The 27,930-nt window shown below is 58.6% G+C and overlaps 4 protein-coding genes across 21 annotated transcripts; 2 read left to right on the top strand and 2 right to left on the bottom strand.

The window, feature by feature from the left end:
- Window positions 1–4,175: 4,175 nt before the first annotated feature.
- On the bottom strand, window positions 4,176–8,064 carry ALYREF (Aly/REF export factor). The gene is made up of 6 exons (XM_010354393.2): window positions 7,663–8,064; window positions 7,035–7,166; window positions 5,528–5,675; window positions 4,866–4,929; window positions 4,587–4,764; window positions 4,176–4,492 (listed from the first exon to the last, which is right to left on the bottom strand). Exons 1-6 carry the CDS (start codon window positions 7,918–7,920, stop codon window positions 4,478–4,480), a joined length of 795 nt encoding a protein of 264 aa, XP_010352695.2. The 5' UTR covers window positions 7,921–8,064; the 3' UTR covers window positions 4,176–4,477.
- Window positions 8,054–16,513, top strand: ANAPC11 (anaphase promoting complex subunit 11). Of its 5 annotated transcripts, none has more exons than XM_030923724.1 (4): window positions 8,059–8,204; window positions 10,323–10,385; window positions 11,217–11,336; window positions 16,164–16,513. In XM_030923724.1, the coding sequence occupies exons 3-4, from the start codon at window positions 11,228–11,230 to the stop codon at window positions 16,307–16,309; spliced, it is 255 nt and encodes an 84-aa protein (XP_030779584.1). In that variant the 5' UTR covers window positions 8,059–8,204; window positions 10,323–10,385; window positions 11,217–11,227; the 3' UTR covers window positions 16,310–16,513. The 5 variants fall into 5 exon arrangements, with proteins under 5 accessions (XP_030779583.1, XP_030779584.1, XP_030779586.1 ...); XM_030923725.1 differs by having other exon boundaries at window positions 8,074–8,194; XM_030923723.1 differs by lacking the exon at window positions 10,323–10,385 and having other exon boundaries at window positions 8,054–8,204; window positions 16,164–16,512.
- Window positions 16,514–18,430: 1,917 nt separating this feature from the next.
- On the top strand, window positions 18,431–19,124 carry NPB (neuropeptide B). Its single transcript, XM_010354312.2, has 2 exons — window positions 18,431–18,747; window positions 18,841–19,124. Exons 1-2 carry the CDS (start codon window positions 18,499–18,501, stop codon window positions 18,967–18,969), a joined length of 378 nt encoding a protein of 125 aa, XP_010352614.1. The 5' UTR covers window positions 18,431–18,498; the 3' UTR covers window positions 18,970–19,124.
- Window positions 19,125–20,339: 1,215 nt separating this feature from the next.
- PCYT2 (phosphate cytidylyltransferase 2, ethanolamine) lies at window positions 20,340–27,607 on the bottom strand. Of its 14 annotated transcripts, none has more exons than XM_030923716.1 (14): window positions 27,398–27,579; window positions 25,646–25,734; window positions 25,011–25,172; window positions 24,710–24,776; window positions 23,907–23,991; window positions 23,688–23,732; window positions 23,336–23,389; window positions 22,893–23,031; window positions 22,602–22,684; window positions 22,241–22,318; window positions 21,818–21,883; window positions 21,544–21,609; window positions 21,227–21,413; window positions 20,340–21,152 (listed from the first exon to the last, which is right to left on the bottom strand). In XM_030923716.1, exons 1-14 carry the CDS (start codon window positions 27,484–27,486, stop codon window positions 20,464–20,466), a joined length of 1,899 nt encoding a protein of 632 aa, XP_030779576.1. In that variant the 5' UTR covers window positions 27,487–27,579; the 3' UTR covers window positions 20,340–20,463. The 14 variants fall into 14 exon arrangements, with proteins under 14 accessions (XP_030779576.1, XP_010352616.2, XP_030779577.1 ...); XM_010354314.2 differs by having other exon boundaries at window positions 21,227–21,315; XM_030923717.1 differs by lacking the exon at window positions 23,336–23,389 and having other exon boundaries at window positions 27,398–27,594.
- Between the last annotated feature and the right edge of the window lie 323 nt (window positions 27,608–27,930).

The raw sequence follows: 27,930 nt of genomic DNA, 5'->3' as shown, positions 1-27,930 counted from the left end.
ACTGCCCACCCTGGCCATGCTGGGGGCCTGGCTTGTTCTTGAGCCTTCCAAGTGTGTTCTCAGCTTGGGACCTTTGCACCTGCCATTCTCTGCCAGTGAAGCTTCCCCCATACCCATTTATTTATTGAGGGCAGGCCTCTGACCCTGAAGAACTAAGACTGGCCAGGTCCCTTTGTTTTCTTCCACAGCCTTTTCACCATCTAACATCCTGTATTTCACTGTCTTCTGTCTTTTCCTCATTAGAATGTGTGCTCTCTGGCCGGGCGCGGTGGCTCAAGCCTGTCATCCCAGCACTTTGGGAGGCTGAGGCGGGCGGATCACGAGGTCAGGGGTTCGAGACCAGCCTGGCCAACACAGTGAAACCCTGTCGCTATTAAAAATACAAAAATTAGCTGGGCGTGGTGGCAGGCACCTGTAATCCCAGCTACTCAGGAGGCTGAGGCAGGGGAATTGCTTGAACCAGAGAGATGAAGGTTTCAGTGCTCCCTCAAAAAAAAAAAAAAAAAAAAACCTCTAAAATGAAAGACTGTATTACTAGATTGCTGAGAGGATAAATGAAATGTATGCAGAACATCCAGCAGAGCTGTAGCCACGGACACTGGCTGGCCATTTGTGCAGCCTGAGAGAGGAGTGCTCTTGCAGCCCGTGTTCCCACCATGCCCCACACTCCACTCCTGTGAGGCTAGACCGCAACCTGTCACTTGTATGTTTTCTCTATCAGACCATCAGTTCACTGCAGGTAAGAACCAAAAGTTACTCATTTACATGACAACTCTGTTGCCAGATACAGACATAACCATCTCATGAGATCTGAAAGGATTTCTGAGAGCAACAATATAGCCCCTTAACCCACAGGAGGCTGAACATGATTCAATTAGCTTCCTAGTCCAGACTGCTTGTTAGATCTCTGTGCACACCAGCCAGAAGCCAGAGCACCTGTGGGAGCTGCACGCTGACACCTGAGACCCTCTCCAAGGACCCCAGGCTGAAGACAGAGCTGGGCAGGCCATGAGCCACCCTGGAAGAGCTCCAAGTCCCACAGGAATGCTGCCTCTCCTGCCTGGGGCTGGCCAGTTCCTACTCTCAACCCATGCCGGCGAGGGAAAGGGACCAGGAAGAACAGGGCTTCCCTTTTCTCCCCACATTTGAACACCCTGAGTGTAATTTGGCTTTGCTACCCTTCAGTCATATGTCCAATCTGGGTCAATCCCTGTGCTTTCTTTTTTTTCCAAGATGGAGTTGCACTTTTTCACCCAGGCTGGAGTGCAATGGCGTGATCTTGGCTCACTGCAACCTCCACCTCCCGGGTTCAAGTGATTCTCCTGCCTCAGCCTCCGGAGTAGCTGGGATTACAGGTGCATGGCACCACGGAACCACAGGACTGCCAGAGGCAGAGAAGGTTCCCCCGAGTGCCCATGGGGCAAAGGCTGTCAGTTCAGTTTGTCGGCTATAGCTTGCTGCCTGAGCAAGCATCACTCAGTCACCAGGTGGGGGGCAGCAGGGCACTGGGCAGTGTGGAGTGTCTGCCCTGCAAGGCCCTGTGCCCAGAGGACTGGCAGCACCCTTCAGGAGGGGACCAGACAGCCCAGCTGGCCAAGACCTCAGGTCTACTTGCTGTCTGTGCAGTCAGTGGAAGAGCCCACTCTTGTCTCATACGCCCCCCAATGGGACAATAAATTAAATAGTCCTCTAGCCTTGGAAGTAAAGTAAGGTTTTGTGTTTTATGAATAAGGAAATGAAGGCTGCGTACGATGAGGCTCAGCCCAGCTACCTGACCTGCTGCCCACCAAAAGCCCCAGTGGCTTCCAGAACCAGCCTCTACCCTAGTTATAAATGGCCAGCCCTGCCCCCACCCCAAGAACAGAATCAGGTCATTCTCCTTTGACCACTCGGCAGCACCTTCCTCAAAGATCCCACCACTGGACCCCCAGCAAATGCCAGCTGTTGCTTCTATGACATCATTTTCTCTACTTCCATAACCTCCAACCCTCCCAAGACCATGCCACATGTGGACACTACCTCAACGTATCCACGTGCTATCAGCTGACAAACTGGAGAGGTCTGGCTCTAGGCAGTGCTCTGCTGTGGGCCAGCTGGTGCCTCTGCCTAGCCTGTCCGATGCGGAGCACTCCAGATGCTGACACCCCTCAGCTGCCTCCTTCCTGGGGCCTTCTCTCCAACGACACCTACCCACCCAGTCCCCCAAGGCCTCATAATACTTCATTCCCATGCCCCTCACTCCTGAGAATGCCAGTAAGCCCCAAATGCCAGTAAGTCATTCCTCCCTCCAAATGTCTGTTACATCACTACTGCACAACCAAAGCAGTGCTGCCTGTCAGTCCTGCCATTTGTCACACCCTACAGAGGCTGATCATACCAGTCCACCAGGTGCCCTCTCCACTTCCTAAGCAGCAGGGAGCCAGTCCTAGCAGGGCCCCAGAGAGCAGCCCCACTGCCTGGCATAAGCCTGCTCAGGCCTTGCTCCAACACTGAGGCCAGGCCAAGGGCACCTGCTTGGGGATAACCTGATTCCAACTCACCGAACTGATGACATTTTCCTGTCACATTCACAGCAACTAAAGCTGGGTACTTAGTAATCCTTTCTCCTGCTAGACAGACTGGGCTTCTGGAAGGGCCAAGATTAGTCATCCTGCTCATCTGGGTTTCTAGACTGTGGCCCTGGCAGGCACGGGGCAAGCTGCTTAGACGGCAGCTGCTGATCTGTAGTGACATCTGTGACCAACAGTGAAAGGGCCACCCTTAGTCACACTCCCCTGCCCATGACTCAGCCAGGTCCATCCCAGCGTGGAAGCAAGCTTAGCCTGGGATGTGTGCCCGCAGGAGCTGCTGGTGCAAGGAAAGGTTTCTGCAGACACAGCGTACATTCCTGTCTGTCTCTCCACTACCACTACCCACTGCCCTGGTCTTCCATACATCCCAGCAGTGGGACAGTGGCGTCAGGCAAAACTTGGGAGCTTCCTTGTCCCCCTTCCCATCTCATTCTCAAAGTGCTGTCACCAATCCAGCATCGGGGGCATAAGGCTCTCTCTCCACTGCCCAGCTTGGAGTGCAGGGGCGTGATAATGGCTCACAGCAGCCTCGACCTCCAGGGCTCAAGCGATCCTCCCACCTCAGCCTTTAGACTAGCTGAGACTACAGGAGCACGCCACCACACCCAGCTAATTTTTGTATTTCTAGTAAAGACGGGGTGTTTCCATGTTGCCTAGGCTGGTCTCCAACTTCTGGGCTCAAGAGATCCTCCTGCCCTGACTTCCCAAAGTGCTGGGATTACAGGTATCAGGCGTTGCCCCACTCTTTTTTGAGACGGAGTTTTACTCTTGTTGCCCAGACTGGAGTGCAATGGCACAATCTCAGCTCACTGCAACCTCCACCTCCCTGGTTCAGGTGATCCTCTTGCCTCAGCCTCCTGAGTAGCTGGGATTACAGGCATACGCCACCACACCCAGCTAATTTTGTATTTTTAGTAGAGATGCGGTTTCACCATGTTGGTCAGGCTGCTCTTGAACTCCTGACATCAGGTGATCCGCCTACCTCAGCCTCCCAAAGTGCTGGGGATTACAGGTGTGAGCCACCACGCCCAGCCGCCCCACTCTTAAATGGACAGATTGTCACAGCTTCCACCAGTCACTTCATCAAATATACAACTAAGAATCCTCATACCTTGCTCTGTGGCAACGTTAAAAAAAAACCAGAAAAACAAAGGAATTACACTACAAAGTCAAAACTGCTGAATCCACGTTTCTCTGAAAACCAGAGTACGAGAAAGAAAGGAACAGCCCAGAGATGCTCTGGCTGTGGGAAGTCTGTGGACAGCACAGGGCAGCCCGCCCCACCCCAACCTCCCCTCACCTGGAGGCACAGGCACAAGGGTCAACAGGTGGCTCCCGGCAAAGGTGTCCTCCCACCTGGTGAGTTAGAGAGGAAGGCGTTAGGTGTGAGGCAGGAAAGAGGATGAGATTGGAAGCAGGCAGCTTCGGCCCTCCAGGAGTGGGGACCCCTCACCACCCCATAACCCATGACAGCGTCAGGCGTCCAATACCAGATGGGGCTGCACCCTCCATCCCCAACTCAGGTTCCCCCACCCCCCTCCCAGCTGGACAGACACCAAAGTCCTGGCCCAGGCTTGGACTCCAACAGTGGGACGAATCAAACAGTTCCAGTTCTACACACATTTCTATTTTATTATGGAAAAGGTGGAAACGCCACCTTCTCCACAACAGCAACCGGTAAAATTTATCCCAAAAATAACTCGGTACAAAACAGGTCTGTTTCAGAATTAAAAAAAAAAAAAAGGAAAAAAAAAAAAAAACCTTTACATGAGTTTTTAAATCCTATTTTAAAACATAAAAGAAACAAATCCATCATTGGCCGCACAGCCCCAGCCACCGCCCACCCCCGACCAGGGAGCAGGAGGAAACGCCTGGGTCCTGTTCCACACGCGGATTTGCCGGTCTGTTTAACTGGTGTCCATCTGAAACACAGAGGAAAAAGAGGCTCGCATTCACAGAAGGCCTGCTCCCCACTGTGGCTCTGACCAGGCCCCAGCTGGCTCCCCCAGGACTCACTCTTGCATTATAGGCGTCCAGCTGGGCATCCAGCTCCTCTGCCGAAAGCTGCTGCTTTGAATTTCTGCCGGCACCTCTGCCTCTTCCACGGGCGCCTCCACGGGTGCCCCTCCGAGTGCCTCCACCACCACCAAAACCTCCAGCGCCACGGTTTCTAGTCATGCCACCTCTGTTTACGCTAGCAAGAAAAACAAAACCGTTGACATAGCTGGAAGGACCCCAAGGGCGACACAGCTATACCCTAGGCCAACACCCTTCCCCAGAGGCCCCGGAAGTCACCTCTGTGCAGGTCTCCGCTGTGTATCAATCTGTGATGTGACAAGCTGAATGTTCATGGGGCGGCCTGCGGCAAAGAATACAAGAGGGCACGTTCTAATGAGAGGCTCTGAAACCAACCCAGCTGGCACCACACCCTGGTCTCCATGCAAACACTGGAAAGGGCCTCTGTGTGTCTCAAATGCCCCCGACAAGGGAAATGGCCTGGAGATACTGGTGGGAGAACAAAATGGCAAGGAAGCAACCCCACCAACACCTCCTCACTCCTTCTCAGTCCAGACTAGGTGGGCTGCTTGCTGAGGTGTCAGGGTGCTCGTGGGTGGAGAGGTGTGGGTGACCTGACGAAGAAGAACCGGTACCTTTGTCTTTACGACTACAGCCCCGCACTCAGAGGTGTACTATGGCGGTTCTGAGAAGGCTTCACAGAAGTGAATCTTCCGGAAGGAGCTGAAGGAGGGGAGGGATGTAGCTTGCTGGATGGGGGTTCACAAGAGGTTGGTCCAGATGTGTGGGGCAGCATGAGAGGTGGCAGATGGAAGAGAGAGACAAAGGGGCAAATGCAAAGTGTCCTCAGCCACAGGGGTACCCCATTTTCCTACCTGGACAGGTGCCAGCCCCAAACTCCACAAGCCCCACAGTCAGCGTGGGTCCAACCCCAGACTCACCATCCAGAGGGACACCGTTGTACTGCTTCATGGCCTTCAGGGCATCTGCTTTCCGCTCAAAGTGCACATCTGCTGTTCCTAAGCTGCGGCCAGAGCGATCATAGTGCACAGCCGCCTTCTTCAGCGTTCCAAATTCAGCAAAGAGTTCCTGGGAGTTGCAAAGAGCAGTTGTCAGAAAACCAAAAAAAACTGGGTTCCTTCTGGTGGCCCAGGGACAGGCCCTGGAAGCGTGAGTTGCTTTGGGGGTGGTTCCCTGGGAGGCAGGACAGTGGTAACGGGAAATGAGGGAAGGGCGGGGCAGGAGGGACAGCAACTTCCAAGAGCACCTGGGTCTGAGGGCTCCTGCCATTGTGGGGACCTGACACGTGTACCATGATGCAGGTAGAGGAAGTCGCGAACCCCACTAGCAAGGGGCACAAAATTAAGTCACTATCCTCAACGAAGGAAAACTGACAACACCCCCAAGGGCTGTTCCAAGAAACGGTAAAGGCCAAGATCAAGAGCAAGGGAAGCAGTCCGGTATCAGACCAGCCTGAAGGGCCTGCAGATTCGGGAGCCCTGACCCCAGCCCCTCCCCCAAAGGCAGATTCTGGCTCACCTTTCCCTCTCCTCCTACTCAAGCCTGCCGCAAAGTCTGAAGTCAAGCGCTGCCATGGAAACTGCCCTGACCTCAGGCAGGCTGGGAGTTGGAGAGGGAACCCAGAGTGTGGGGATACTCCGGCCGCAGGCACACAGCGGGAACTGGAGTTCACCAAAAGCGGTTTCCAGTGGATGCTAGAAACCACCTTAAAAAAAGTGTTGAGACACTGTGAGTGCTCACTGGCCCTACTCTGTCCTCCCAAGGCAAATGGCTGGGCTGTGGGCAACTGAACCCTGCCCAGCCATCTCCAAAACTGATTCCCAAAAAATCATTTCTTAACCAGAAAACAAGTTTAAATGCCATTGGGATTCAATTTTTCTTTTTTTAAAAAAGAAAAGCTTCAACCAAAGATGGGCTTGAGAATCATGTCACTGAAGGGACACGGAGGGGGGGAGTGATAGAACCACAGCGTACAACGTCTTTATAAGACAACACTCAAGGCAAACAGAGCCAGAAAATCACACAGGCTTCCTGTGCTTCATAAGGTACATAAAGAAGATTCTTTTTCTCACATTAACCCACTAAAACGGGCACAAAATTTAAAGAGCAACTGGGCTGGGTTAAACAGCCAAGAACCACTCACATTTGGTCAGTCTTGGTCCCTGTTAGAAACTGGAAGCCCTGGCAGGGGATTGTCACTCACAGAACCCATCTTCAGACTATCAGCAGCAGCTCCTCAGGCTCGGCTAGGCTCGCACCTGCCTGCGGACTGAGCCCGGCTTCACTGGAGCTAGGTCTGTCCTGCAGCCCTTCAGAGCTGGGACGGCTCCCTTCGCTAAGGCGGGAAGGGGACTCAGGGCCCCATCCCCAAATCACGATCCGTCCTGTGCAGGGCGAACGGCCCACCGAGAAGCCCTCGTCTCTTACCTGAATATCGGCGTCTGAAACTCCAAAATCCAGATTGGACACCAGCAGTTTCCCACCCGTCTCCACGCCGGCACCACCCCCGAAGCCACTGTCGAAAAGATCGTGCTGCCACTTGTCGGGAAGTTGTTTTGGCTGAAGAAAAAAACCGTAACAACAGCAGATCTGTGAGTCTCAGTCCAGGCCTTTCCTGGCCCTCACGGCTACTCCGGACCCTTCCTCTTCCCGGCCTGAGAGGATCCGGCCGAGACGCGGCCGCCAGCGCTCCCCCCGGCGCAGCAGCTGCCCCAGCCCGAGGCGGCACGGTCCCACCACGGCCGCACAACTTCAGTTCCCTTCCACCAACTTCCCGCCGCCGGTGCCGCGCCCAGCGTCCCCTCCTCTCCTGCCGCCACGAGGCCCCGGCGGCCGGAACAAAGAGCCGGGAAGGGTCTCAGCCTCCGGGACCGGGCCCCGAAAGAACGACCTCACTCCCGCCCACCACCCCCTGCGCGCCCACACGCACCCTCCGGACCTCCGGGCGGCCGCTCCACCGGCCCTATCTGTCCGTCGGCCCGGGTCTCCACCGCGAGACGCCCTGGCCCCGGCTGGTCCCCTCCCGCTCTCCGGCGCGGCCGGCCTCCGCACTCACCCTGCTGTAGGGCGCCGGTCGGTTCCTGCCGCCTCCGCCGGCCGCGCCGCGGGCGATGGCCGGCCGGTTCCGGATGGGCCCGCCGCCTCGACTCACTCGCGCGGCAGCCTGCGCCCCACCGCCGCGGCCGCCCTGGGAGCCGGCCCGGCCGCGGCCCCGGCCCCCGCCGCGGCCGCCTCGCTGGCTCCGGTTCAGTTTAATGATGTCGTCCAGAGACATGTCCATTTTGTCGGCCATGGCGGGCGCGGAATCGGGCATCGGCTCGAGCCCGCGCGTCAGCACGCCGTCGCGTCACTTCCGGCGCCGCGTGAGGCCTTCCGGTGCCACGGACTCGGAGCGACTGCTGATTGGCCGCCGGCGGACGGCTGCGCGCGCGGGACGGGGGGGAGGCGGGAAGGCGCGTGCGCACTAGCTCGCGGGACTCGGCGGGCGCTGCTGAGGGAGCCGGGCCGCGACTGAGGTCGTTTTTATACCTTCCCGCGCGGACGCCGGCGCTGCCAACGGAAGGGCAGGCAGGGCGGCGCGTGATTAGGTTGGCGAAGGTGCGAGGGCGCAGGGGGTGGGGCGGCAGCCGTTGGGGGCGGAGCCTGCGCGCCCCTCCCTCCCCGCACGCCCCGCCCGATCGCCCTGGGCTAGGGGCGCTGGGGGCCCTGCGAGCGCCGCGGGTGCCCGGGAGCCGCTGGGAGTCCTTGTTTCCGCTCCCGCCCAGGACTGTGCGCTCGGCTCGCGGCGGGGTCCCGCGGGCGCGGCCTCAGCGGGCGACAGCCGCCGCAGACGAGCTGCGGGTTGGTTGATTGGTCCCCACCTGCAGACCCCCCGAGTCTGCACTCGCACAATTTGCTAGTCATATCCTTTACAAGTTTTCGTACGTGGTCACGCCTGTAATCCCAGCGCTTTGCGAGGCCGAGGCAAGATGTTCGCTTCAGCCCAGCAGTTTGAGACCAGCTGGGGCAACATAGTGAGACCCCATCTCTTAAAAAAAATTAGGTGGGCTTGGTTGTGCACATTTGTAGTACTAGCTACTTGGGAGGCCGAGGTGGGAGGATTGCTTGAGCCCAGGAGGTCGAGGCTGCAGTGAGCCATGATGGCACCACTGCACTCCAGCCTGGGCGACAGAACCAGACCCTGTCTCCAAAAGAAATTATATGACATATTTGCAACTTATTAATGAAAACCAATGTGCTATTTCATGGATTTTTTTTTTTTTTTTTTGAGACAGAGTCTCCTTTCGCCCAGGCTAGAGTGCAGTGGGGCAGTCTCGGCTCACTGCAACCACTGCCTCCTGGGTTCAAGCTATTCTCCTGCCTCAGCCTCCCAAGTAGCTGACACTACAGGCATGCGCCACCACACCCGGCTAATTGTTGTATTTTTAGTAGAGACAGGGTTGCGCCATGTTGGTCAGAGTGGTCTTAAACTCCTGACTTCAGGTGATCCGCCCGCCTTGGCCTCCCAAAGTGCTGGGATTACAGGCGTGAGCCACCGCGCCCGGCCCATTTCATGAATTTTGTTTTGAGATATTTGCTTTTGTTTTTTTTTTTTTTTTTTTTTTGAGTCAGGGCCAGCCCATTTCATGAATTTTAAGTTGTTTTGAGATATTTGCTTTTGTTTTTGTTTTTTGTTTTTTTTTGAGAGAAGTCTCGCTCTGTCGTGCAGGCTGGAGTGCAGTGGCCGGATCTCAGCTCACTGCAAGCTCCGCCTCCCGGGCTCACGCCATTATCCTGCCTCAGCCTCCCGAGTAGCTGGGACTACAGGCGCCCGTCACGTCACCCGGCTAGTTTTTTGTATTTTTAGTAGAGACGGGGTTTCACCGTGTTAGCCAGGATGGTCTCGATCTCCTGACCTCATGATCCACCCGTCTCAGCCTCCCAAAGTGCCGGAATTACAGGCTTGAGCCACCGCACCCGGCCATGTTTTTGTTTTTTGAGCCAGCGTCTCCCCCTTCACCCAGACTGGAGTGCAGTGGTGTGATCTTGGCTCACTGCAGCATTGAACTCCTGGACTCCAGCTATCCTCTCGCCTCAGCCTCTCAGGCAGCTGGTGCACGCCACCACAGCAGGCTTTTTTTTTTTTTTTTTTTTTTGGAGACAGTCTCACTGTGTCGCCCAGGCTGGAGTGCAGTGCTGTGGTCTTGGCAAACTGCAACCTCTGCCTCCTGGGTCCAAGCGATTTTTGTGCCTCAGCCTCCCGAATAGCTGGGTGCTGGGATTATAGGTGTGCGCCACCACGCCTGGCTAATTTTGTGTGTGTGCGTGTGACGGAGCCTCACTCTGTTGCCCAGGCTGGAATGCAATGGCGTGATCTCGGCTCACTGTAACCTCTGCTTCCCAGGTTCAAGTGATTCTCCTGCCTCACCCTCCCGAGTAGCTGGGATAACAGGTGCCCACCACCACACCCAGCTAATTTTTTGTATTCTTAGTAGAGACAGGGTTTCAGTATGTTGGCCAAGCTGGTCTCGAACTCCTGACCTTGTGATCTGCCCGCCTCGGCCTCCATGCCGGCCTCTAATTTTTGTTTTTTTAGTAGAGATGGGGTTTCACCATGTTGGCCAGCCTGGTCTCGAACTCCTGACTTCAAGTGATCCACCTTCCTCAGCCTCCCAAAGTGCTGGGATTACAGGCGTGAGCCGCCACCCACGGCTAATATTTTTGTATTTTTTGTAGAGACGGGGTTTCGTCATGTTGGCCAGGCCCACTTGAGATCTTTGAAGATATCCTCAACGTGAGGTAAAATGAAACTCCTGACAGTGTGATCTCCTTGTCCGTGAGGAGCTGAGTTCCCTCCCTTGGAGAGAAAAGTGTGCCCTTTCTCTAGATGGCTAAAGAAACCTCACAGATAGTTCTTTTTTTTCCTTTTCTTTTTTTTTTTTTTTTTGGTAGAGACAGTCTCACTGTGTTACACAGGCTGGTCTCAAACTCCTGGGCTCAGGCGTTCCTCCCAAGTTGGCCTCCCAGAGTGCTGGGATTCCAGTCGTGAGCCACAGCGGATTGCTGCCAGGACTCGCTGTTCTGCAGTAGCTCCCCTGTAGCCCTGACCCTCTGGACCCAGAGCCCTTTGCCTGTTATTTGTTTTAATAGAAACGGGGCTCACAGCAGGGCACGGTGGTTCACACCTGTAATCCCAGTACTTTGGGAGGCTGAGGCGGCAGATCGCTTGAGGCCAGGAGTTCAAGACCAGCCTGGCCTACGTGGTGAAACCTCGACTACTAAAAATACAAAAATTAGTCTGGTGTGGAGTCGCGTGCCTATAGTCTCAGCTACTCAGGAGGCAGAGGCACAAGAAATGAGGTGAGATCATGCCACTGCACTCCAGCCTGGGTGACAGAGTGAGACTCCGTCTCAAAAAAAAAAAAAATTAATAAAAATAAAAGTAAAATAAAATAGAGCTCATGATGTTTCCCAGGCTGGGTTCGGACTCCTGGGCTGGAGTGATCCTCCTGCCTTGGCTCCCTGAGTAGCTGGGATTACACCGTGCCAGGCTTATACCTATTTTGGTGCCTAAATGTTCTAGCTTTGCAGACTCAGTTTAGCCAGTCGTCCTGTTCCCCTCCACCACAGGCTCTGTTGCCATGAAGGTGAAGATTAAGTGTTGGAACGGCGTGGCCACTTGGCTCTGGGTGGCCAATGATGAGAACTGTGGCATCTGCAGGATGGCATTTAACGGCTGCTGCCCCGACTGTGAGTGTCCCCTCCGTGCTGTCTGAGCTGCCCCGACTGTGAGCGTCCCCTCCGTGCTGTCTGAGCTGCCCCGGCTGTGAGCGTCCCCTCCGTGCTGTCTGAGCTGCCCCGGCTGTGAGCGTCCCCTCCGTGCTGTCTGAGCTGCCCCGACTGTGAGTGTCCCCTCCGTGCTGGCTGCTGCCCCGACTGTGAGTGTCCCCTCCGTGCTGGCTGCTACCCCGACTGTGAGTGTCCCCTTCGCGCTGCCTGAGCTGCCCCGGCTGTGAGTGTCCCCTTCGTGCTGCCTGAGCTGCCCCAACTGTGAATGTCCCCTCCGTGCTGCCTGCTGCACTAGCCTCGGTGGCTCCTGTTAAACCTGCATGACATCCCCACAGTTCCTTTTCTTTTTTTTTTTTTTTTGAGACAGAGTTTCGCTCTTGTTGCCCAGGCTGGAGTGCAGTGGCACAATCTCGGCTCACCACAACCTCCGCCTCCTGGGCTCAAGCGATTCTTCTGCCCCAGCCTCCTGAGTACCTGGGATCACAGGTGTGCGCCACCACACTCGGCTAATTTTGTATTTTTCAGTAGAGACGGGGTTTCTCATGTTAGGCTGGCCTCAAACTGTCAACCTCAGGTGATTCACCTGCTTCAGCCTCCCAAAGTGATGGGATTACAGGCATGAGCCACTGCACTCCCCCAACATTTTCATTGTCATTTCATGAAGAAAAGTTGATAGAAAAAAAAGCCAGGTAGTTGGGACTCATGTTTGTATAAAGATCCTGCACAGACTTGATAGCATGAAACTCAGCTGTGAAATACGTGGGATTAAAAAGGGATTGGAGGCCAGGTGGGCGGCCTACACCTGTCATTCCAGCATTGTGGGAGGCCAAGGTGGGCGGATCACAAGGTCAAGAGATCGAGGCCAGCACGGTGGCTCACACCTGTCATCCCAGCACTGTGGGAGGCTAAGGCAGGCAGATCACAGGGTCAGGAGATCGAGGCAGGGTGTGGTGGCCCACACTTGTCATCCCAGCACTGTGGGAGGCTGAGGGAGGCAGATCTTGAGGTCAGGAGACCATTCTGGCCAACATGGTGAAATGCCATCTCTACTAAAAATACAAAAATTAGCTGGGCGTGTGGTGCGTGCCTGTAATCTCAGCTACTGGGGAGGATGAGGCAGGAGAATAGCTTGAGTCTGGGAGACGGAGGTTGCCATGAGCCAAGAGCAAGACTCTGTCTCAAAAAAAAAAAAAAAAAAAAAGATTAGTTTAAACTTTTTATTTGAAAATTCTCAAAACTGAATGGCATAGGCTAGGCGCAGTGGCTCACGCCTATAATCCCAACACTTTGGGAGGCCAAGGCAGGCGGATTGCTTCAGGCCAGGAGTTCGAGACCAGCCTGGCCAACATGGCAAAACCCCGTCTCTACTAAAAATTAAAAAAAATTAGCCGGGCATAGTGGCAGGCGCCTGTAAATCCCAGCACTTTGGGAGGCCAAGGCGGACGGATCACCTGAGGTCAGGAGTTTGAGACCAGCCTGGCCAACATGATAAAACCTCGTCTCTACTAAAAATACAAAAAAAGTAGCCAGGCGTGGTGGCGCATGCCTGTAATCCCAGCTACTCAGGAGGCTGAGGCAAGAGAATCGCTTGAACTTGGTAGGCAGAGGTTGTGGTGAGCCAAGGTCGCACCATTGCACTCCAGCCTGGGCAACAAGAGTGAAACTCCGTCTAAAAAAAAAAAAAAAAAAAGTTTGATTACATTTAGGTTGAATGCAGAGTTTTGTATCAGCAAAATGGTTTTTCATGAGACCAAAATGAACATAAAGCAGAAGCAAGGGTCAAGGTTTTGCCCAGGGAGGACAAGAAGAACTCCCCAGAGGACAGTGGGCAATGGAGAGGACAGCGGGGAATGGGGAGGACCGAGAAGCTCCCCAGTATCCCAAGTAACCAGGCGTATTTTTGTGGGGTCAGGTGTATGCCCATATTGATTGACAGGGTCTCACTATGTTGCCCAAGCCGGACTTGAACTTCAGCAATCTTACTGCCTCAGCCTTGAGAGTACACACCACCACACTCATCTGGCTTTGCTTTTTTTTTTTTTCTTTTTTTGAGATAGAGTCTTGCCCTGTTGCCCAGGCTGGAGTACAGTGGCACCATCTCAGCTCACCACAACACCCGCCCTTCTGAGTTCAAGTGATTCTCCAGCCTCAGCCTCCCAAGTAGCTGGAATTACAGGTGTGCACCACCACGGCCAGCTAATTTGTTATATTTTTAGCAGAGACAAGGTTTTACCATGTTGGCCAGGCTGGTCTCAAACTCCTGACCTCAGGTGATCCGTCCGCCTCGGCCTCCCAAAATACTGGGATTACAGGTGTGAGCCACTGCGCCCACCCCCATCTTTGCTTCTTTAGGTGACATTGAAATGACTGAATCTTAGTACAATTTTTTTTTTTTTTTTTTTTTTTTTTTGAGACAGCGTCTTGCTCTGTCACCCAGGCAGCAGTGTAGTGGCAAAATCATAGCTCACTGTAGCCTTCAATTCCTGGGCTCAAGTGATTCTCCCACCTCAGCCTCTCAAGTAGCTGGGACTGCAGGCAGGCTCCACGATGCCTGGCTAATTTGTGTTTTAATTTTTTGTGGAGACAGGGTTTTGCTGTGTTGCCAAGGCTAGTCTTGAACTCCTGGGCTCAAGGGATCTGCCTGCCTGGGCCTACCAAAGTGCCGGGATTACAGACGTGAGCCACCATGCCTGAACAAAACTACATAAATTTTTAATTTTTTTTTTTTTGTGGAAATGGAGTCTCACTGTGTTTCCCAGGCTGGTCTCAAACTCTTGACTCTGTCCTGCCACAGCCTCCCAAAGTGCTGGGATTATAGGCATGGTGCCTGGCCAGTACAAATACTTGTTATTCTAGGCTTAACTTTTACATTGGCCCTAGCTAAACAGAAATCTCATTACTCAGGAATTAATCCTCATTTAATCAAATGGGTAGAGTGTAATATTAGGAAATTATTGATTGACTCTGCCTGATTGGATTTGTACCTAATAGCTAATTAGGTTAATAACTAAATTCACAAGGCATGGTTTTATTTGATCTCTTTTAAATTGCTCTTAAGGATGTAACAAAGACAGCATGGGGTACCCTGAGGGCAGTCACTCCACTTCTGGAGCAGCAGGTTAACTTCTGAAATTCCTCCAAACCATGTGTCCACGCCTAGTCTGGCTGCATCTGTGGGCCAGATGTGGGTAGTGAATCCTGTGGATGAGAGGCGGCACTAGGCAGCCCCCGACTGACTGCATTGGTGGGTCCACAGGCAGCCTGCAGAGCCCGGCCTGCACCATGCCAGGGCTCTGGCCGATGGGACATCCAGAGGGGTGTTACCCTGAACTCTCAGCATCTCTCCACTGGCACAGTGCGCCCAGGCTTTGTTAAAATGGGACCTGTTGGCTGCACACTAAGGATTTGAGAGTCTGATTTTTGGACCTGCTGATGGTTACGTTATAATGAGTCAGTGTTAATGCGCAAAGCGTTTGACAAATCTAATGTGCTTCCGGGCTAAGCAGCACCAGGTTTCTTTTGCTAAAATTGAACTCCTTTGAAAAATTCAGAGTGGCTAAGTTCAACAAAGACCGTGGGAGCCCGAGGCTGGTAAACAGTGAGTCTATCCCGCATCCCAGAGGACTCTCGTGGCAATGCAGTTTTGCCGAGAGGAGTTTTAATTAAAGAAATGCAATCAGGAGATCAGCAGGTCCTTGAATGAGTCAGCCTCAGTGCATCTGCGGACTCATCAGACACCCCAGGCCGGCTTTGGGTGGGTTACGCACTAGAACAAAGCGGCACCTTTGTCCAACGGGGCCTCTCCTGCGTACTCAGACCCTGCTCCTCGGGGCTAGCAAGCTTCAGCTCTCATTTGAAAGGGGTGATTTCAAGCAGAGTTGTGCTGAGGCTAGAAAGCCCCCATGGGCAGGTCCTCCCAGGGCTGGGAGTGGGCATGCTGTGGGGCCGGTGCCGCCAGGACAGGAGGGCGGCCACGAGCTCCAGCGCCACAATGCCAGACCGACCCTGCCCCGGGGCTGGGGCTGGGACTTGCCATGCTCTGCTGGCAGCAGCTGTTTCATGGGGTTTTCCAGGCTCTTGGAGATCAGGGACACTTGTTTCTCTTGATCATGGCTGATATGAGTATCCCTTTCTGTCAGGCTCTCTCCATGGAGAAAGCATTTCTAGGTGTTTGGGCTCGTGCCCACAGCCTGTGCCTGTCCTGGGAGGCAGGGCCCGTCGACACGACGTCCCCAGTGCTTGGGCGGCACCCCGAATTCCTGGTGTCTAGGGAAGAGTCTTCTAGGTCCCCAAGCCCCACCCCTCATGCCCTTGATCACGAGACCAGTTCACTACTCAGATGTGTGTCTCCTTGGCGTCTTGACCATTCATGTGACCTTTTTGGCATCACAGATCAAGTGTCTGCAGGTGGGCCCAGGGCCTGTAGGTCAGACGATGCCCTTTTTCCCCAGCCTCAAGCACAGGGGACAGTGGTCTAGACCAGAGTGCCTCCTCCCTGATGCCGCCTCTTCAGCAAGGTTCCTGGGCTCCCTGCTGAACATGATGAGCCTGGGCGTGGTTGCCCCAGGTGGAGGCCTCATGTCTGGTGTAGTTGCTGGTCTTCTCCTGGGGGCAGGCTGGTCAGGAGACCGATTGGGTAACACTCCTGATTTCAGCTTCTCTGAAACATGAGAGGCTGCAGTGCTGGAGCCACTGCCCAGGGTCCCAACCTGCATCCCTGCCTGGCTTGTCACGTGCTCTGTGTCCAGCCTGGTCATGCCTGTCCTTTTCCCCACCTCCCCTCTGTAGGCAAGGTGCCTGGCGACGACTGCCCGCTGGTGTGGGGCCAGTGCTCCCACTGCTTCCACATGCACTGCATCCTCAAGTGGCTGCACGCGCAGCAGGTGCAGCAGCACTGCCCCATGTGTCGCCAGGAATGGAAGTTCAAGGAGTGAGGCCCGGCCTGGCCCTCGCTGGAGGGGGCGTCCCGCGGCCCCTTCCTCATGCTGGCGCTGATGGCTGCGGTAGCTGCTGCTGGGGACAGCGCCCCTGGGCTGTAACAAGGTGGAAACAAGGGCTGGAGCTGTGTTTGTTTTCCCATCACTATGTTGACACTTTTATCCAATAAGTAAAAACTCATTAAACTACTCAAATCTTGCTGGAGGCCGCTGGGTGCCTGTGTTCTCAGCATATTGATGCGGTCTCGGTGTGTTTTGATATGAAAACTCTCATGAATAAACATCTCCGTGAAACGCTGTCAAGGCACTCATCAAACCCTGAGTCACAACTGGGAGGAGAAGGAGCGGGAGGGTAGGGCCTGAGGCATGCTTTTGCCTGCTGGATGGCCGGGCGGCCCTGGACCCTCCCTAGGGCTGGCTCTGAGGGACTCTGGCTGTGCACAGCTGGCGGCTGCTGCTTGTGGTGCCCCCAGACTGAAGGCCACCATCTCTAAGCAGGCGTCCATGGTTCTCACTGGGACTGTCTGCAGCTCCTCGCTGGAGCTGGGCCTCCCGGTGTCTTGACACTGGGAAGTGTGTCCACACGTCTGAGGCTTCCCTACCTAGGGAAGGGTGGCCCTGGGTGGCTCCGTTGCTCCCCACAATTGTGGTGGGAAGGGGCCACTGGGGGAGCGGCAGCCCCAGGGTCTCAGGCTGCTTCTGGACAGCGCAGGCTGTGTCTCTAGTAACCTAGGGAGCCCTTGGCATTCATGGGGCCAGTGCCCTGTGCCCAGTGGGAGCCTCTTGACACTTCCTTCCTCACAGCACCCGGGAGTGGACCAGGCCTCACCTGAAATCTGTGTCAGAGTTCCCTAGAGACAGGACTCTCTATATGAAGAGTATATATGAAGAGTTTGTTGGGAGTGTTGACTCACACTATCACAAGGTGAAGTCGCACAATAAGCCATCTGCAAGATGAGGAGCAAGGAAGCCAGTCTGAGTCCCAAAACAAAAGTAGAGAAGCCAACAGTGCAGCCTTCAGTCTGTGGCCAAAGGGCGGAGAGCCCCTGGCAAGCCACTGGTGTGGGTCCAAGAGTCCGAAAGCTGAAGAACTTGGGAGTCTGATGTTCGAGGGCAGGAAGCATCCAGCACGGGAGAAAGATGGAGGCCAGACTCAGCCAGTCTAGTCTTTCCACGTTCCTCTGCCTGCTTGTCTGCTGGCTGTGCTGGCAGCTGATTAGGTGGTGCCCACCTGGATTGAGGGTGGGTCTGCCTCTCCCAGCCACTGACTCAAAGGGGAATCTCCTCTGGCAACGCCCTCATGGACACACCAGGGACAATACTTTGCATCCTTCGATCCCATCAAAATAACACTCAAGTGTTCACCATCACACCTGGGAAGCATGGAACCCAGAAACAAGTACCAGGGCTCCAGTGCCAGTGCCTGTCCTGGGGAGATATCCAAAAGAAGACGTGACCAGGACCTTGGGGGAGCATGAAATGGTGAGGGCACAGTGAGCTTGAAGGCGGATGTCCCCTGCCAAGAGAGCGGCTGGCAGTCCTGCCTGGTGCCCTTCCAGGGGCAGAGCTGGCAGAGAGGGGCCTCCAGGAATCGTGGAGCCCCAGTGCCTTGGTGTGGCTTTCCTGAGGTCAGTGCCTGACCTTCTTCCCTGCTCCCAGAGCACCCCGTCAGTAGCAGCCCTGCTGGTGGCACCTTCCCCGAAGGGCATGAAGGAAATGAGGGCCCCACAAGCCACATGGACTCATGCCTGGAGCCAAGAATACCCCTCAGGGTGGGAAAACCGCCCCCTGGGCACTGCGCAGTGTGGCTGGCTCTCCAGCCTCAGGAGTCCTGGGGACTTCCTGGGGGACGACTCCTCGGGCTGAGCGCCCGTGGGCCCTCCCCTGCTCCCACTGAGGCCCACGCAGGCCGGGCCTGAAGGACGCGAGCGGCGTGGGTGGGGAGCTTGAGGGGCGTCGGGCTCCGACCAAGCGCCAGATCCTGCGCGCCTCCAGCGCTCACCCGCGCGGCTGGTTCCTCTGGGATGCGGTGGTGCCGCGGATCCTCCGCGCGCGCCGGCTGCACCCCCAGCCCGCCCGCCGCCCCTCCCGGCCCCCCGCAGCCTCGGCCCGCCCCCGCCGCAGATATAAGGCGGCCCAGGCGGTGGCCGCTCCGAGCCCCGACGCCGCCGCCCGCCCGCGTCCCCATGGCCCGGCCCGCGACACTGGCGGCCGCCACCCTGGCGCTGTGCCTGCTGCTGGCGCCGCCCGGCCTCGCGTGGTACAAGCCGGCGGCGGGGCGCAGCTCCTACTCTGTGGGCCGCGCCGCGGGGCTGCTGTCCGGCTTCCGCAGGTCCCCGTACGCGCGGCGCTCCCGGCCGCACAGAGGGGCGGAACCCCCGGGCCGGGCCGGCGCCTCCCCGGAGCCGCAACTGCACCCCAGACTGCGGAGCCTCGTGAGTCCAGCGGGCGGGCCCGGGGCTGACGGGGTGCGGCGGCAGGACGGGGTGGGGCGCGGCGGCCTCTCAGCCTCTGCCCGCCCGCCCCAGGCCGTGTGCGTCCAGGACGTCGCTCCGAACCTGCAGAGGTGCGAGCGGCTGCCCGACGGCCGCGGGACCTCCCAGTGCAAGGCGGACGTCTTCCTGTCCCTGCGCTCAGCCGACTGCCGCGCCCCCTGAGCCCGGAACCCGGACCTCTCCTGGCACTGCTGGGGACCCCCGCCACCATCGTCCTACTCGGGGACCCCAGGCCCCGCCGGCGCGGGATGGCGCCCCAGCTCTCCCCTACTCCGTCCACCCCGCAGTTCGTGGTAAACAAATAAATAATGAGGTGGCCTCGGAGTGAGGGCTACTGGATGACTGGCAGCCAGGCCACGAGGGGATCGGGACCTGGAAGTCCCCAAGCCTGGGTATGAGAGGGCAGCTGGGTGTGCGGCGGCAGGGCAAGGTTGGCCCGGGCCGCCCAGAGGTCTTCAGACCCAGGGGCCAAGCTGGCCACGACGCAGCCCCGCGGTGAAGCCGCGCCTAACCTTGGTGTTCCCTGGGGGAAACTGCAGGTCCCCAGTGTCTTCCCCAGCCCTTCGCTCCCCGACTGGAGAGGCAAATCTGTGAGGGAATGGGCTGGAGCCCCTGGCTGCTTTCCTCTTGCCCCCATCCCTTCTGGCCAGGCCAAGTCCGAGGGTGCAGGGGCAAAGAGGAGAGCTGGGGGCCTGAGCCCTGGCCCCAGAGACCCAGAGCATGCTTCCCCAGAGCTGAGGGTGGGAGACAGGTGGGTTCTCCCTCGGCGGTTGGGTGACTCCAGCACTGGCTTGGGCCCTGGCCTCCAATGCTTCCAAAGGAACAGGGCCAGGCCCACTTCCGGGCCCAGGCAGCAACAGGCGGGGCCTTTCCACCCTCCCCAAGCCTGGGGCCCAGGCAGCCCCTGTCCCGCACCAATCTGTCTATGGGGAAGTGGCTGGTCCCTCTGCTCAGGGGACCCTGCAGCCCAGGGGTCTGAGTGGGAGCCTCGGCACCACCCCACCTCTGAAAGCAGGGGCCTGACAGCACGAGGATGGCCTGTGCCCCTCACACCTTGGCCCCTGGCTCGGAGAGCAGGGTGAGAGGCTGCCTTCCTGGGCTGTGGGGAGCCTCATGTGCAGCTCGCCTCCGGCTCCTGTGCTGGGTCATGAGGTCAACCTCACAACAGCAGCAGACAGGCCCACGGAGGCCCCACATGGGTCAGGTGCTGCAGGGCAGGGCCCATTCTGGTGAGGAGTGTGGGGCTGAAACAAGTCCTGATCATAAGCCTCATTTTGAGTGCGGCGAGACCAGGCAGTCTATGGGCTCCCCAGACACCTCCCGGAGGCTGCAGTAAGAGCCTCTTCAGCCTCTGGGCTGCTCCAGGCGGGCCCTGACAGGCGTGCAGGAGACAGAGATCCCATGGCCCCTGGAGGGGCCAAGGGGCAAGGAGCCTCAGCCCTGGCTCTCCTTCCTGTTCTAGCATCGCCTGCTATAGGGGGTGGCCCCTGGCTTTGGAGGGTTGGAGGCCGGGGTTTCACTCACTGCCAGGCTGCCTGCTGCACACCCGGCTGCCGGCTGCATGGTCAGGGCAGGGCCAAGAGGCTCTGCTTGCTGGGTGGTTCCCTGGTCCTTCCCAGCAGGGCTGGGAGCCCCATGCAGCAGTGCCACCAGGCTTTATTCGGTTGTACCAAAGAGATTTACATCAGCCATGTACAAACAGAACAGAGTCCATAAGGAGAGCGGCGAAGCTGCCGGGAATGAAGGCAAGCGTGTTTTCCTGGAGCCAGGCGCCGGGTGGCAGGACACCGTGTTGGGGGGTGCCAAGTGGGAGGTGTGGTCTGCACCCAGAGAACTAAAGGGGTGACTGTAGTCGCTGCTCCCTAAAGCCCTCCGCTCTGCACCTCCCGCCACAGCTGGGTGGGCAGTCAGTGTGGCCTCTGTCCAGGTGGTGGGGACATCCGGGGACCAGGTGGGGGCGCACGCAGGAGTGCTGCATTTCGGGCTGCAGGTGCTGTCTGCCCGTCTCACTGCCGGCCTCTCCACTGTGCTGGACACTCTCTCTGAGCAGCTTCGCTGGAAAGGGTGGAAAGTGCTGCAAACCAGGCACCTTAAAGGCAGGCAGGAGGCAGAGTCGTCACCAGCCCTTCTAGAGCCAGGCCAATTAGAGAGGGCGGCCCTGCAGAGTCCTATGTCCAAATGCAGAAGGTGCAGAAGCAGAGCAGGGGGAGGGCCGGCCAGGGCCTCCGCCAGGTCAGAAGTCGCCATCGCGCTCCCCCAGGGGCTGTGCCGCCTGCCGCCTGGCGGCCTCCAGAAATGCCAGCTCCTTGGCTTCTTTCTTCTGGTTTCGTGCCTCATACTCCAACCTGGGGGGAGGGCAGAGTAAGTCTAGCGGAGAGCCCCTACGAGGCGGCTCCAAGGTGCCCCCACCCAGCTGCACCTGTTGGTGATGATCCGCTGCACGATGAGGTCCGTGGTGAGGTTGCTGCCACTGTCAATCTGACAGAAGATGCCCCTTCTCTTGGGTTCCTGGGGGTCCAGAGAGGAGGAGCGGGATGAAGGTCCCTGCTGACCTCCTCAAGACCCATCCGGTGCCCTGCCCCAGAGAGAGACCAGTGCCCAGGGTCCTGTGGGAGTGGTGTAGTCAGAGCAGCTGCAGCCACCATGCCCGTTTCCCAGGTAGGCACAGTGAGACATTAAATGGCTGGGAGGTGCCAATGGCAACCCCTGTGCCCAGCAAGGGCCAGCATGACCCACCTGGTATGGGTCGGAGCCGTCCCTGTCAGGGATAATTTCCGTCTTGCCGTGACACACCAGGTCCACCTGGAGAAGGAGTGGGAGGTCAGGAGCCCTCCCTGGGGAGGCAGCTGCCGTAGCCACCCACAGCCCAGCACAGGCCCTGGGGGTTGGGAGAGCCGACCCTGCCCCTTCCTCAGCCCAGGCACCTCCTAGGCCCTGTGTAGGAGGAGCCCATAGCCCGCCTGTGTTCCCAGCCCATGTGGGAACAAGGTGAGCCCATGCGGAGCCTCACCTTGAAGTGACTCAGGAGCTCTGCTGTGACCGCGTACGGGGCCCCAATCACCACTTCAGACACGTACTGCAGGGACAGTAGCACAAAGACTTGCTCGGTCCCTGCTACTGGCAAGCCAGGGCCACAGGGTGGTGGGAGATGGCCCAGACATGGGGCTGGGCTTCCAGTGAGTAGCAGGGATAGGCTGGGCAGGCTGAGGACCCCTGGGGCTCCTCCATGAGGCAAGAAGGAACAGCACCTGGAGACCCGAGCACCCCTCCTCCTGCCTCAACAAACAGGTCTGGGCATGTGCCACAGAGCTCGGGGTGCTGGGTGCGGCTCTGCCAGGACCCAAGCCCCCTGCCCTGGCTCAAGGAGGCCCTTGGTGGGGGGGATGTTGTGGGAAGGTCCCCCATCCCTGGGCCGGCTCCTGGCCCCACTCACCCGGCAGGCCAACACGCTCAAGGTCCGCTCGTGCAGATTCATGATGGGGTAGTTCTTCCCCTTGTAGTGATTGACCTCCTGCGGCCAGAGTGAGGCTAGCTCAGCCCCGAAACCTTGGGGGGACAGGGTGTGCCCCTCCCAGCTGTCCCTTATGGGAAGAAGTCAGGAAGGGTGCCCACCCTTGTGGAGATGCCCCAGACAGGATAGCTCTGGACCCCAGAAGCCCATGATCACCCCCCCAGGGTCTCCTCTGACTTCACCTGAGGCCTCCTCCTAGAGACCACCTGCACCCAACACCAACCCTTAGGGCCCCTCGAGCCCATCAGCTGCTCAGGGGCCCAGGGAACAAGAGGGCAGTGACCTGGTCAAAGTGTAAGCCTGCGATGATATAGGGCCTCTCTGCCAGCCTGTGCACCTTCTCCAGGAAGTCCACATGCCCGATGTCTGCGCCCAGGTTAAGAAGCAGTCGGGATGGAGATGACAGGGAGCAGCTCCCTGACAGCTCATGCCCAAGGGCCTCCCCACCATCCTCCCTGCCGACAGCTGCTCCCCTGCAAACCAGCCCAGTCTGGGGCCCCAAGAAGTCAAACTGAAGCCTCCGGGTCCCACCCCACGTGGCACACGTAGGGAGCAGCAGAGGCTCAGAGGATACGGAACAGGTCGAAGGCGCCAGCCACATAGATGACTGTCTCCCCTGGCTGGGGCTCCTTCCCGGAAGCAAACTGGATGATCTTCTGAGATGTCTGCAGGAACTGGGATACCCCGGTCCAGGGGTTCCGCCCACCAGGGCACTGCAAGCCAAGAGAGGGAGCAGGTTGGCTGGGGAGGCCTCCCAGGTGCTGCCCTCGCCAGGTCACCAAACCCTCAGCTGTCGCCTGCCAGCAATCCCATTTCCAGCCAGTCACCTCGGGCGGGGGACACACTGCCAGGCCAGGTGGCAGGCGGGACTGTGGCGCCACCCCACAGCCACAGCAGGTACCACAGCTGACACCACTTCAGCCCAGCCAGTGACCGCCAGGAGGAGGCAAGGAGCCCGGCGGCGAGTGCACACAGCCCTTGGGAGGGACCCGGCACCCTGAGACCACTGTCTGTCACCTGGGAGGATCCTTCTGAGGAAAGTATGTCCCCAGCGGGTATCGGGTGAGGGGGCTACAAAGGGAGAGAGGGCCAGGCCACTTGGTTAGAGAACACCTGTCCACAGGCAAGTCCTTGCTCCTCCTCCAAGCAGTGGCTGCCATGACCGGCCAGCCGGTGCCACCGCTGCCTGCCCTCCCTCCCGGCGTCCACCAGCCGGCCGAACCTGGCAGTCAGTGCCTGGTCAGTGCCAGGGAGGGAGAGAGGAGGGTGAGGCTCTGGGCTGGCCTTTCCCCAAGGGATGACCAGGACAGGTGGCCGGGGGAGCCCCCTGCAGCTGTGTGCTCAGCTTCCCCTCCACGGCCGCACTCACCTTGCCAAAACTGTCTGCATACTCCCGGTACTCAGAAGACATCTCCTGCACAGAAGGGCAGAGCAGGGCTGAGGGGCCTGCCCTCCAGGCGTGGCGACCCCAGGACTGGGTGGGGATGGGGAGCAGTGGGCAGGAGGGCCCTGAGGGGGCAGGGAGGTGCCCCTCCTTTCCCCTGGCGACCTTGACCCAGGGGCCTTGGGGATTCCGCCCTTGACTCACCTGGCTGCTGTGGTGGGCTTTGGTCACCAGCAGCATGCGGCCCACGAGGTCTGTGGTGGACACCCCTTGTGTGCGCTTGCACTCTCTGGGGGACAGAGCAGGAGTGGGGTCTCATCCTGGGACACTTGAAAGGCTGTCTCCTGCTACCACCACTAGGGACACTAGCGGCCCTGCTGTGGCAGAACCCATGGCTGCCCCAAAGACTGAGGGTCCCCTCCCTGCACAAGGCTATAACAGAAAACCTGGGTTGGGAATGTGGGGAAGGCCTCCACGCGTTTACTGACTGAAGGGAGTGACAGGAGCATGGAAAAGGACCATGGAAAAGGACCCTTGCTAGGGCTCAGGTGTGCAATGCTGGGGAGAGGGCGGGCACTTGGGCAGTGGCTCTGCTCCCCGCCTCCCTCACGCCCACGTCCTGAACGCTGAGCATCTGCGGCCGAGTGAATTCTCAGCTGCAGCATCCCGTGCAGGAGCCACTGGCCTCATGTCTCTGACGCCTGGTAATTCAGATATAGTGCCAGTTCCATAGCAGTGCCAGCCACGTCCCCCGAGCTCAACAGCTGCCACCTCACAAAGCTGTGCCTTTGGAGCCCTGAGGCTACGGGTCTGCAGCACCAAATGGTGAGGGCCTCCAGGCCACCCCACAATGGCACCTCCATTCCTCAAATTCCCGGTCCTTGGAGTGAGGAACATGGCCCAGGGCCCAGACGCCCCCTCACGGGCTCCCGGGAAACACCAAAGCACGAGCCAGGAGGGAGCCCGTGCCCAGCCCCTGGATGGCCAGGTCCATGGTGGAGACTCACCTGTACCTGCCGGCCTGCTTTACCTCCTCATAGGTGTCCCGGCCGTCTACAGTCAGGGTGATGTCATCTAAGCAGTGACACACAAGGACAAGGATCCTTAACCCAAAGCCATCAGACCGTTCAGAGCCCAGGACCCCCTCAGCCCCTGGCCTGCCCTAGTGCCACATGCCCATTTCTAGGTCGGGGCCCGGAAATATCTCAGATCCTCGAAGGGCATGGAGGCTCCCTTTTCCCAGATGTCCCACCAGCAGATCTGATCCTGAGCCACCTGATGGCCCCAGGCCCCAGGCCCACCACTCACTGCCGTGAACACAGAAGTCACAGTTGTATTTGTCCAGGGTCTCTAGCGTAGTGACGTAGGGGGCGGCGGGCACCACCTCGTCCACCCATTTGATGGCCTGCACCATCTTGTATCTCTCCTCCTGAGTGAACACCGGGGGCCCCTTGTGCTTGGCGATCTCCTCTAGGGAAAGGACAACAAGGAGACTGGGGACCCCAGCCCGCCGGCCCCTGCATACGAGGCCCCTTCCCAGCACCCAGCTACAGCCACACGCGAGGGCCGGTGGGGGCAGGCTGGCTGCCTCGCCTGGCCCTTAGCCCACTAGTGCTGGTCAACTGGGTGGCTGGCTCCCCTGTGAGGGTCTCAGGCAAAGGCAGAGATTCCTTCTGAAGAGCAGGTGCTCAGCCCCTCAAGGCTTGGGAGCCACGCTGGCAGTGGTGGGGAGCAGGTGCCCCTTCTCTTTAGCTGGGACAGGAAGTGCAAGATGGGAAAGGCATTAGGCCATCCTCAGCTGGGGCCGGGCTGGGTGAGCCTACAGTGCTGTCCCCTATAGCTGAGCCCTGGCAAGGCGGCCCAGGCCTGCCGGCTTTCAGTCAATGGGCGCAACCCACAGGAGGGCTGGGGGACCGTGAGTGGGCGAGGCCACCTGTGCGTACCATCAGTGTGCACGCCTACGATGAGGTAGTCGCCCATGGCCCGTGCCTGGCGCAGCTGGTTAGAATGGCCGTAATGCACCATGTCATAGCTGTGGAGACAAAGAGAGTGGGTGGTGCCTGTGCCAAGGGTGGGGGCCAGGTGGCCCTGTGGCTTAGGGGCAGAGTTTTGCTCCTCTGAGGACTCCTTAGGAAGCACTTTGAGAAGCTGCTGCTGGGAGCCCTGGGACTGGGATTCAGAAGATGTAGGTGCTCAGCTCTCCACCCCACTGGCTCCTGGGCCTGATGGTGGGACCCCTGTGCCAGATCTAGAAAGGGTGGCGGGGGCAGAGACGTCAAGGCCTGGCTGGGTCTGGAGGACTGGTGGGTGCAGGACAGACTGGAGCCCACAGTGAACTGCAGGGCCACGTGTCCTATCCCCTCACCCAATATCAACTGCCCTGGGCAGTCACTTTAAAATAGATCAATGTTAACTTTTGGGGTAGGGTTGGATCCTAGACTATGACAAGCGAACAGTCCCTGGGGCTAACCCAAAACAAATCCAACCACAAAATAAAACCCTGAAAACCCTGAAAATCGCCCTGAAAATCCTGTTTCCTCCTCCCCGACGGCCTCTGAAGCTCCCCAGGCTTAACACTAAGGGTGTACAGCCACTGCCTTGCCACTTGGTTCTAGAGTTTTCATTCATAAATCTCAGTCTGCTAACATGTGAACTCTCAAGCCCAAAGCTACACAGCCCTGCCACCAACTGGGCCCCGCTGCCCTGGCTTCTTCGTCACTTCCTTACAGTAGCTGCCCATCCCCTCAAGAGTGGACGAAGCTGTCCCTGCCTCTCCAGGAGAGGTGTGACCCTGGCAGCCCACACAGTGCACAAAGCTGCTCCACTGCACACCACGCTTCCTCCCAGCACCCCTGCCACAGTGCACGGAGTCCCAGCAGACATGCAGGGTGAAGTCTGGCGGGCCCATGTACCCACTGGACAGGCTGGAGGGAGGAGGGGTCAGAGGCTAGGCCAGGGGACCACAGCCTGGAATGGGGCTGGGGCCTGGTCAGGGCAAGGTCAAAGTCCACTGACACAAAGCCACATTCCTTCTCCCAGAGGTGACTCAGGCACAGGGAAGAAGGCCCTGCTTGCTCTCCTGGGAAGGGCTAATCAGAGGCGCTTGCTTCGGGGATTCCATGCGGCAGGCACGTGAAAGGGTCAGAGGTAGCAAATTATCAGTAACGGTCATCTTTCTTTCACTTGACAACCCCAAACTTTTCTTAAAACAATGCCGTGTCTGACTGGCCAGAGAAGACCGATTGCATTCTAGCCCCGGGGAGGAGGACCCGGGAACCCGCGGGCTTCACTGCGGGTCCCGGACAGGCAGGTCCCACCCGATGTCCACCTACAGGGACGCTCGCCCGGAGGCCAGGGGAACCCCTGGACCGGAGCCGGGCAAGCTGGTTGCTGCTGGTTACGGAGAAGCAGGGAGGCCGTGGCTCCAGATCTCAGCGCGGTGGCTGCACCGGAGAGGTCGGCGTGACCGGGCGGGGCCTCCGCCAGGGATAGACAGGGGCGCCCACGGCAGGGCGCGGAGCCTCCGCAGCCCGACCCTCCCGGCGGGCCCGGCCCCGCAGCCTGCCATCCCCGGCCCACGCCGGACGAGGACGCCACCCAGAACGCGGGCCCGGTCCCCGGGCAACGGCTGGCGCGGCGCCCCGGAAGGAAGCCGGCCCCGGCGTCCCCGCGGCCCGCCCCGGTCCCGCGCTCACCAGCCGTCGCACCACACCCTCACGGCGCGCCTGCCCCCCGGGCCCGGCTGCTCTGCGCCGCCTGCAGCCCCGCGCCCGTTCCGGATCATGGCCCCGCAGAGGCGGCGCGGACAGCCCGGCAGCTCCCGGCGACTCCAGCGCCGCCACCCGCCCCGCCAGGCGCACGCTCAGCGGCCGTCACGCGGGCCTCACCCGCTGCACACGGCCAATGGCGTGCGCCATTCGGCCCGAGCCCCGCCCCCACCGCCCCGCCCCGCCGCGCGCCCTCCGGCCGGCGCCCCACCCCCGAAGGCCGCGCCCCACCGCACCTCCGCGCGCAGCCAATGGCGTGAGCCCCTGACAGAGTCCCACCCCCTCCAAACGCACAGCCAATGGCGTGTGCCGCGCGGCCCGAGACCCGCCTCCGGCCCACACCTGGCCTCTCCGCACCGTTCACACCTGGTGCTGGGATGGCGGGGCAGTGCCGCGAGGGGGCGTCCCACCGCCGCCACCTCCGGGAACCTCCAGGGGGCGCTGTGCCAACCAGGGGAGTT

This window comes from Rhinopithecus roxellana, chromosome 19 (genome assembly GCF_007565055.1).
Source record: "Rhinopithecus roxellana isolate Shanxi Qingling chromosome 19, ASM756505v1, whole genome shotgun sequence".
Classification (NCBI taxonomy): Eukaryota; Metazoa; Chordata; class Mammalia; order Primates; family Cercopithecidae; genus Rhinopithecus; species Rhinopithecus roxellana.
This window is presented reverse-complemented; position numbering and strand designations above follow the sequence as displayed.

Bases quoted from the DNA above. Each gene is read 5' to 3' on its own strand.
- ALYREF (XM_010354393.2), bottom strand. From the start codon at position 7,920: ATGCCCGATTCCGCGCCCGCCATGGCCGACAAAATGGACATGTCTCTG. The intron at 7,167-7,662 runs GTGAGTGCGGAG...TTTTTTCTTCAG, and splicing joins GACCGGCGCCCTACAGCAGG to CCAAAACAACTTCCCGACAA. The intron at 4,765-4,865 runs GTGACTTCCGGG...TTTTCTTGCTAG, and splicing joins CAGCGGAGACCTGCACAGAG to CGTAAACAGAGGTGGCATGA.
- ANAPC11 (XM_030923724.1), top strand. From the start codon at position 11,228: ATGAAGGTGAAGATTAAGTGTTGGAACGGCGTGGCCACTTGGCTCTGG. The intron at 11,337-16,163 runs GTGAGTGTCCCC...TCCCCTCTGTAG, and splicing joins TAACGGCTGCTGCCCCGACT to GCAAGGTGCCTGGCGACGAC.
- NPB (XM_010354312.2), top strand. From the start codon at position 18,499: ATGGCCCGGCCCGCGACACTGGCGGCCGCCACCCTGGCGCTGTGCCTG. The intron at 18,748-18,840 runs GTGAGTCCAGCG...CGCCCGCCCCAG, and splicing joins ACCCCAGACTGCGGAGCCTC to GCCGTGTGCGTCCAGGACGT.
- PCYT2 (XM_030923715.1), bottom strand. From the start codon at position 27,486: ATGATCCGGAACGGGCGCGGGGCTGCAGGCGGCGCAGAGCAGCCGGGC. The intron at 23,992-24,709 runs GTGAGTCTCCAC...TCTGTCCCCCAG, and splicing joins AAGCAGGCCGGCAGGTACAG to AGAGTGCAAGCGCACACAAG. The intron at 22,685-22,892 runs GTATCCTCTGAG...ACCTGGGCGCAG, and splicing joins TGGCGCCTTCGACCTGTTCC to ACATCGGGCATGTGGACTTC.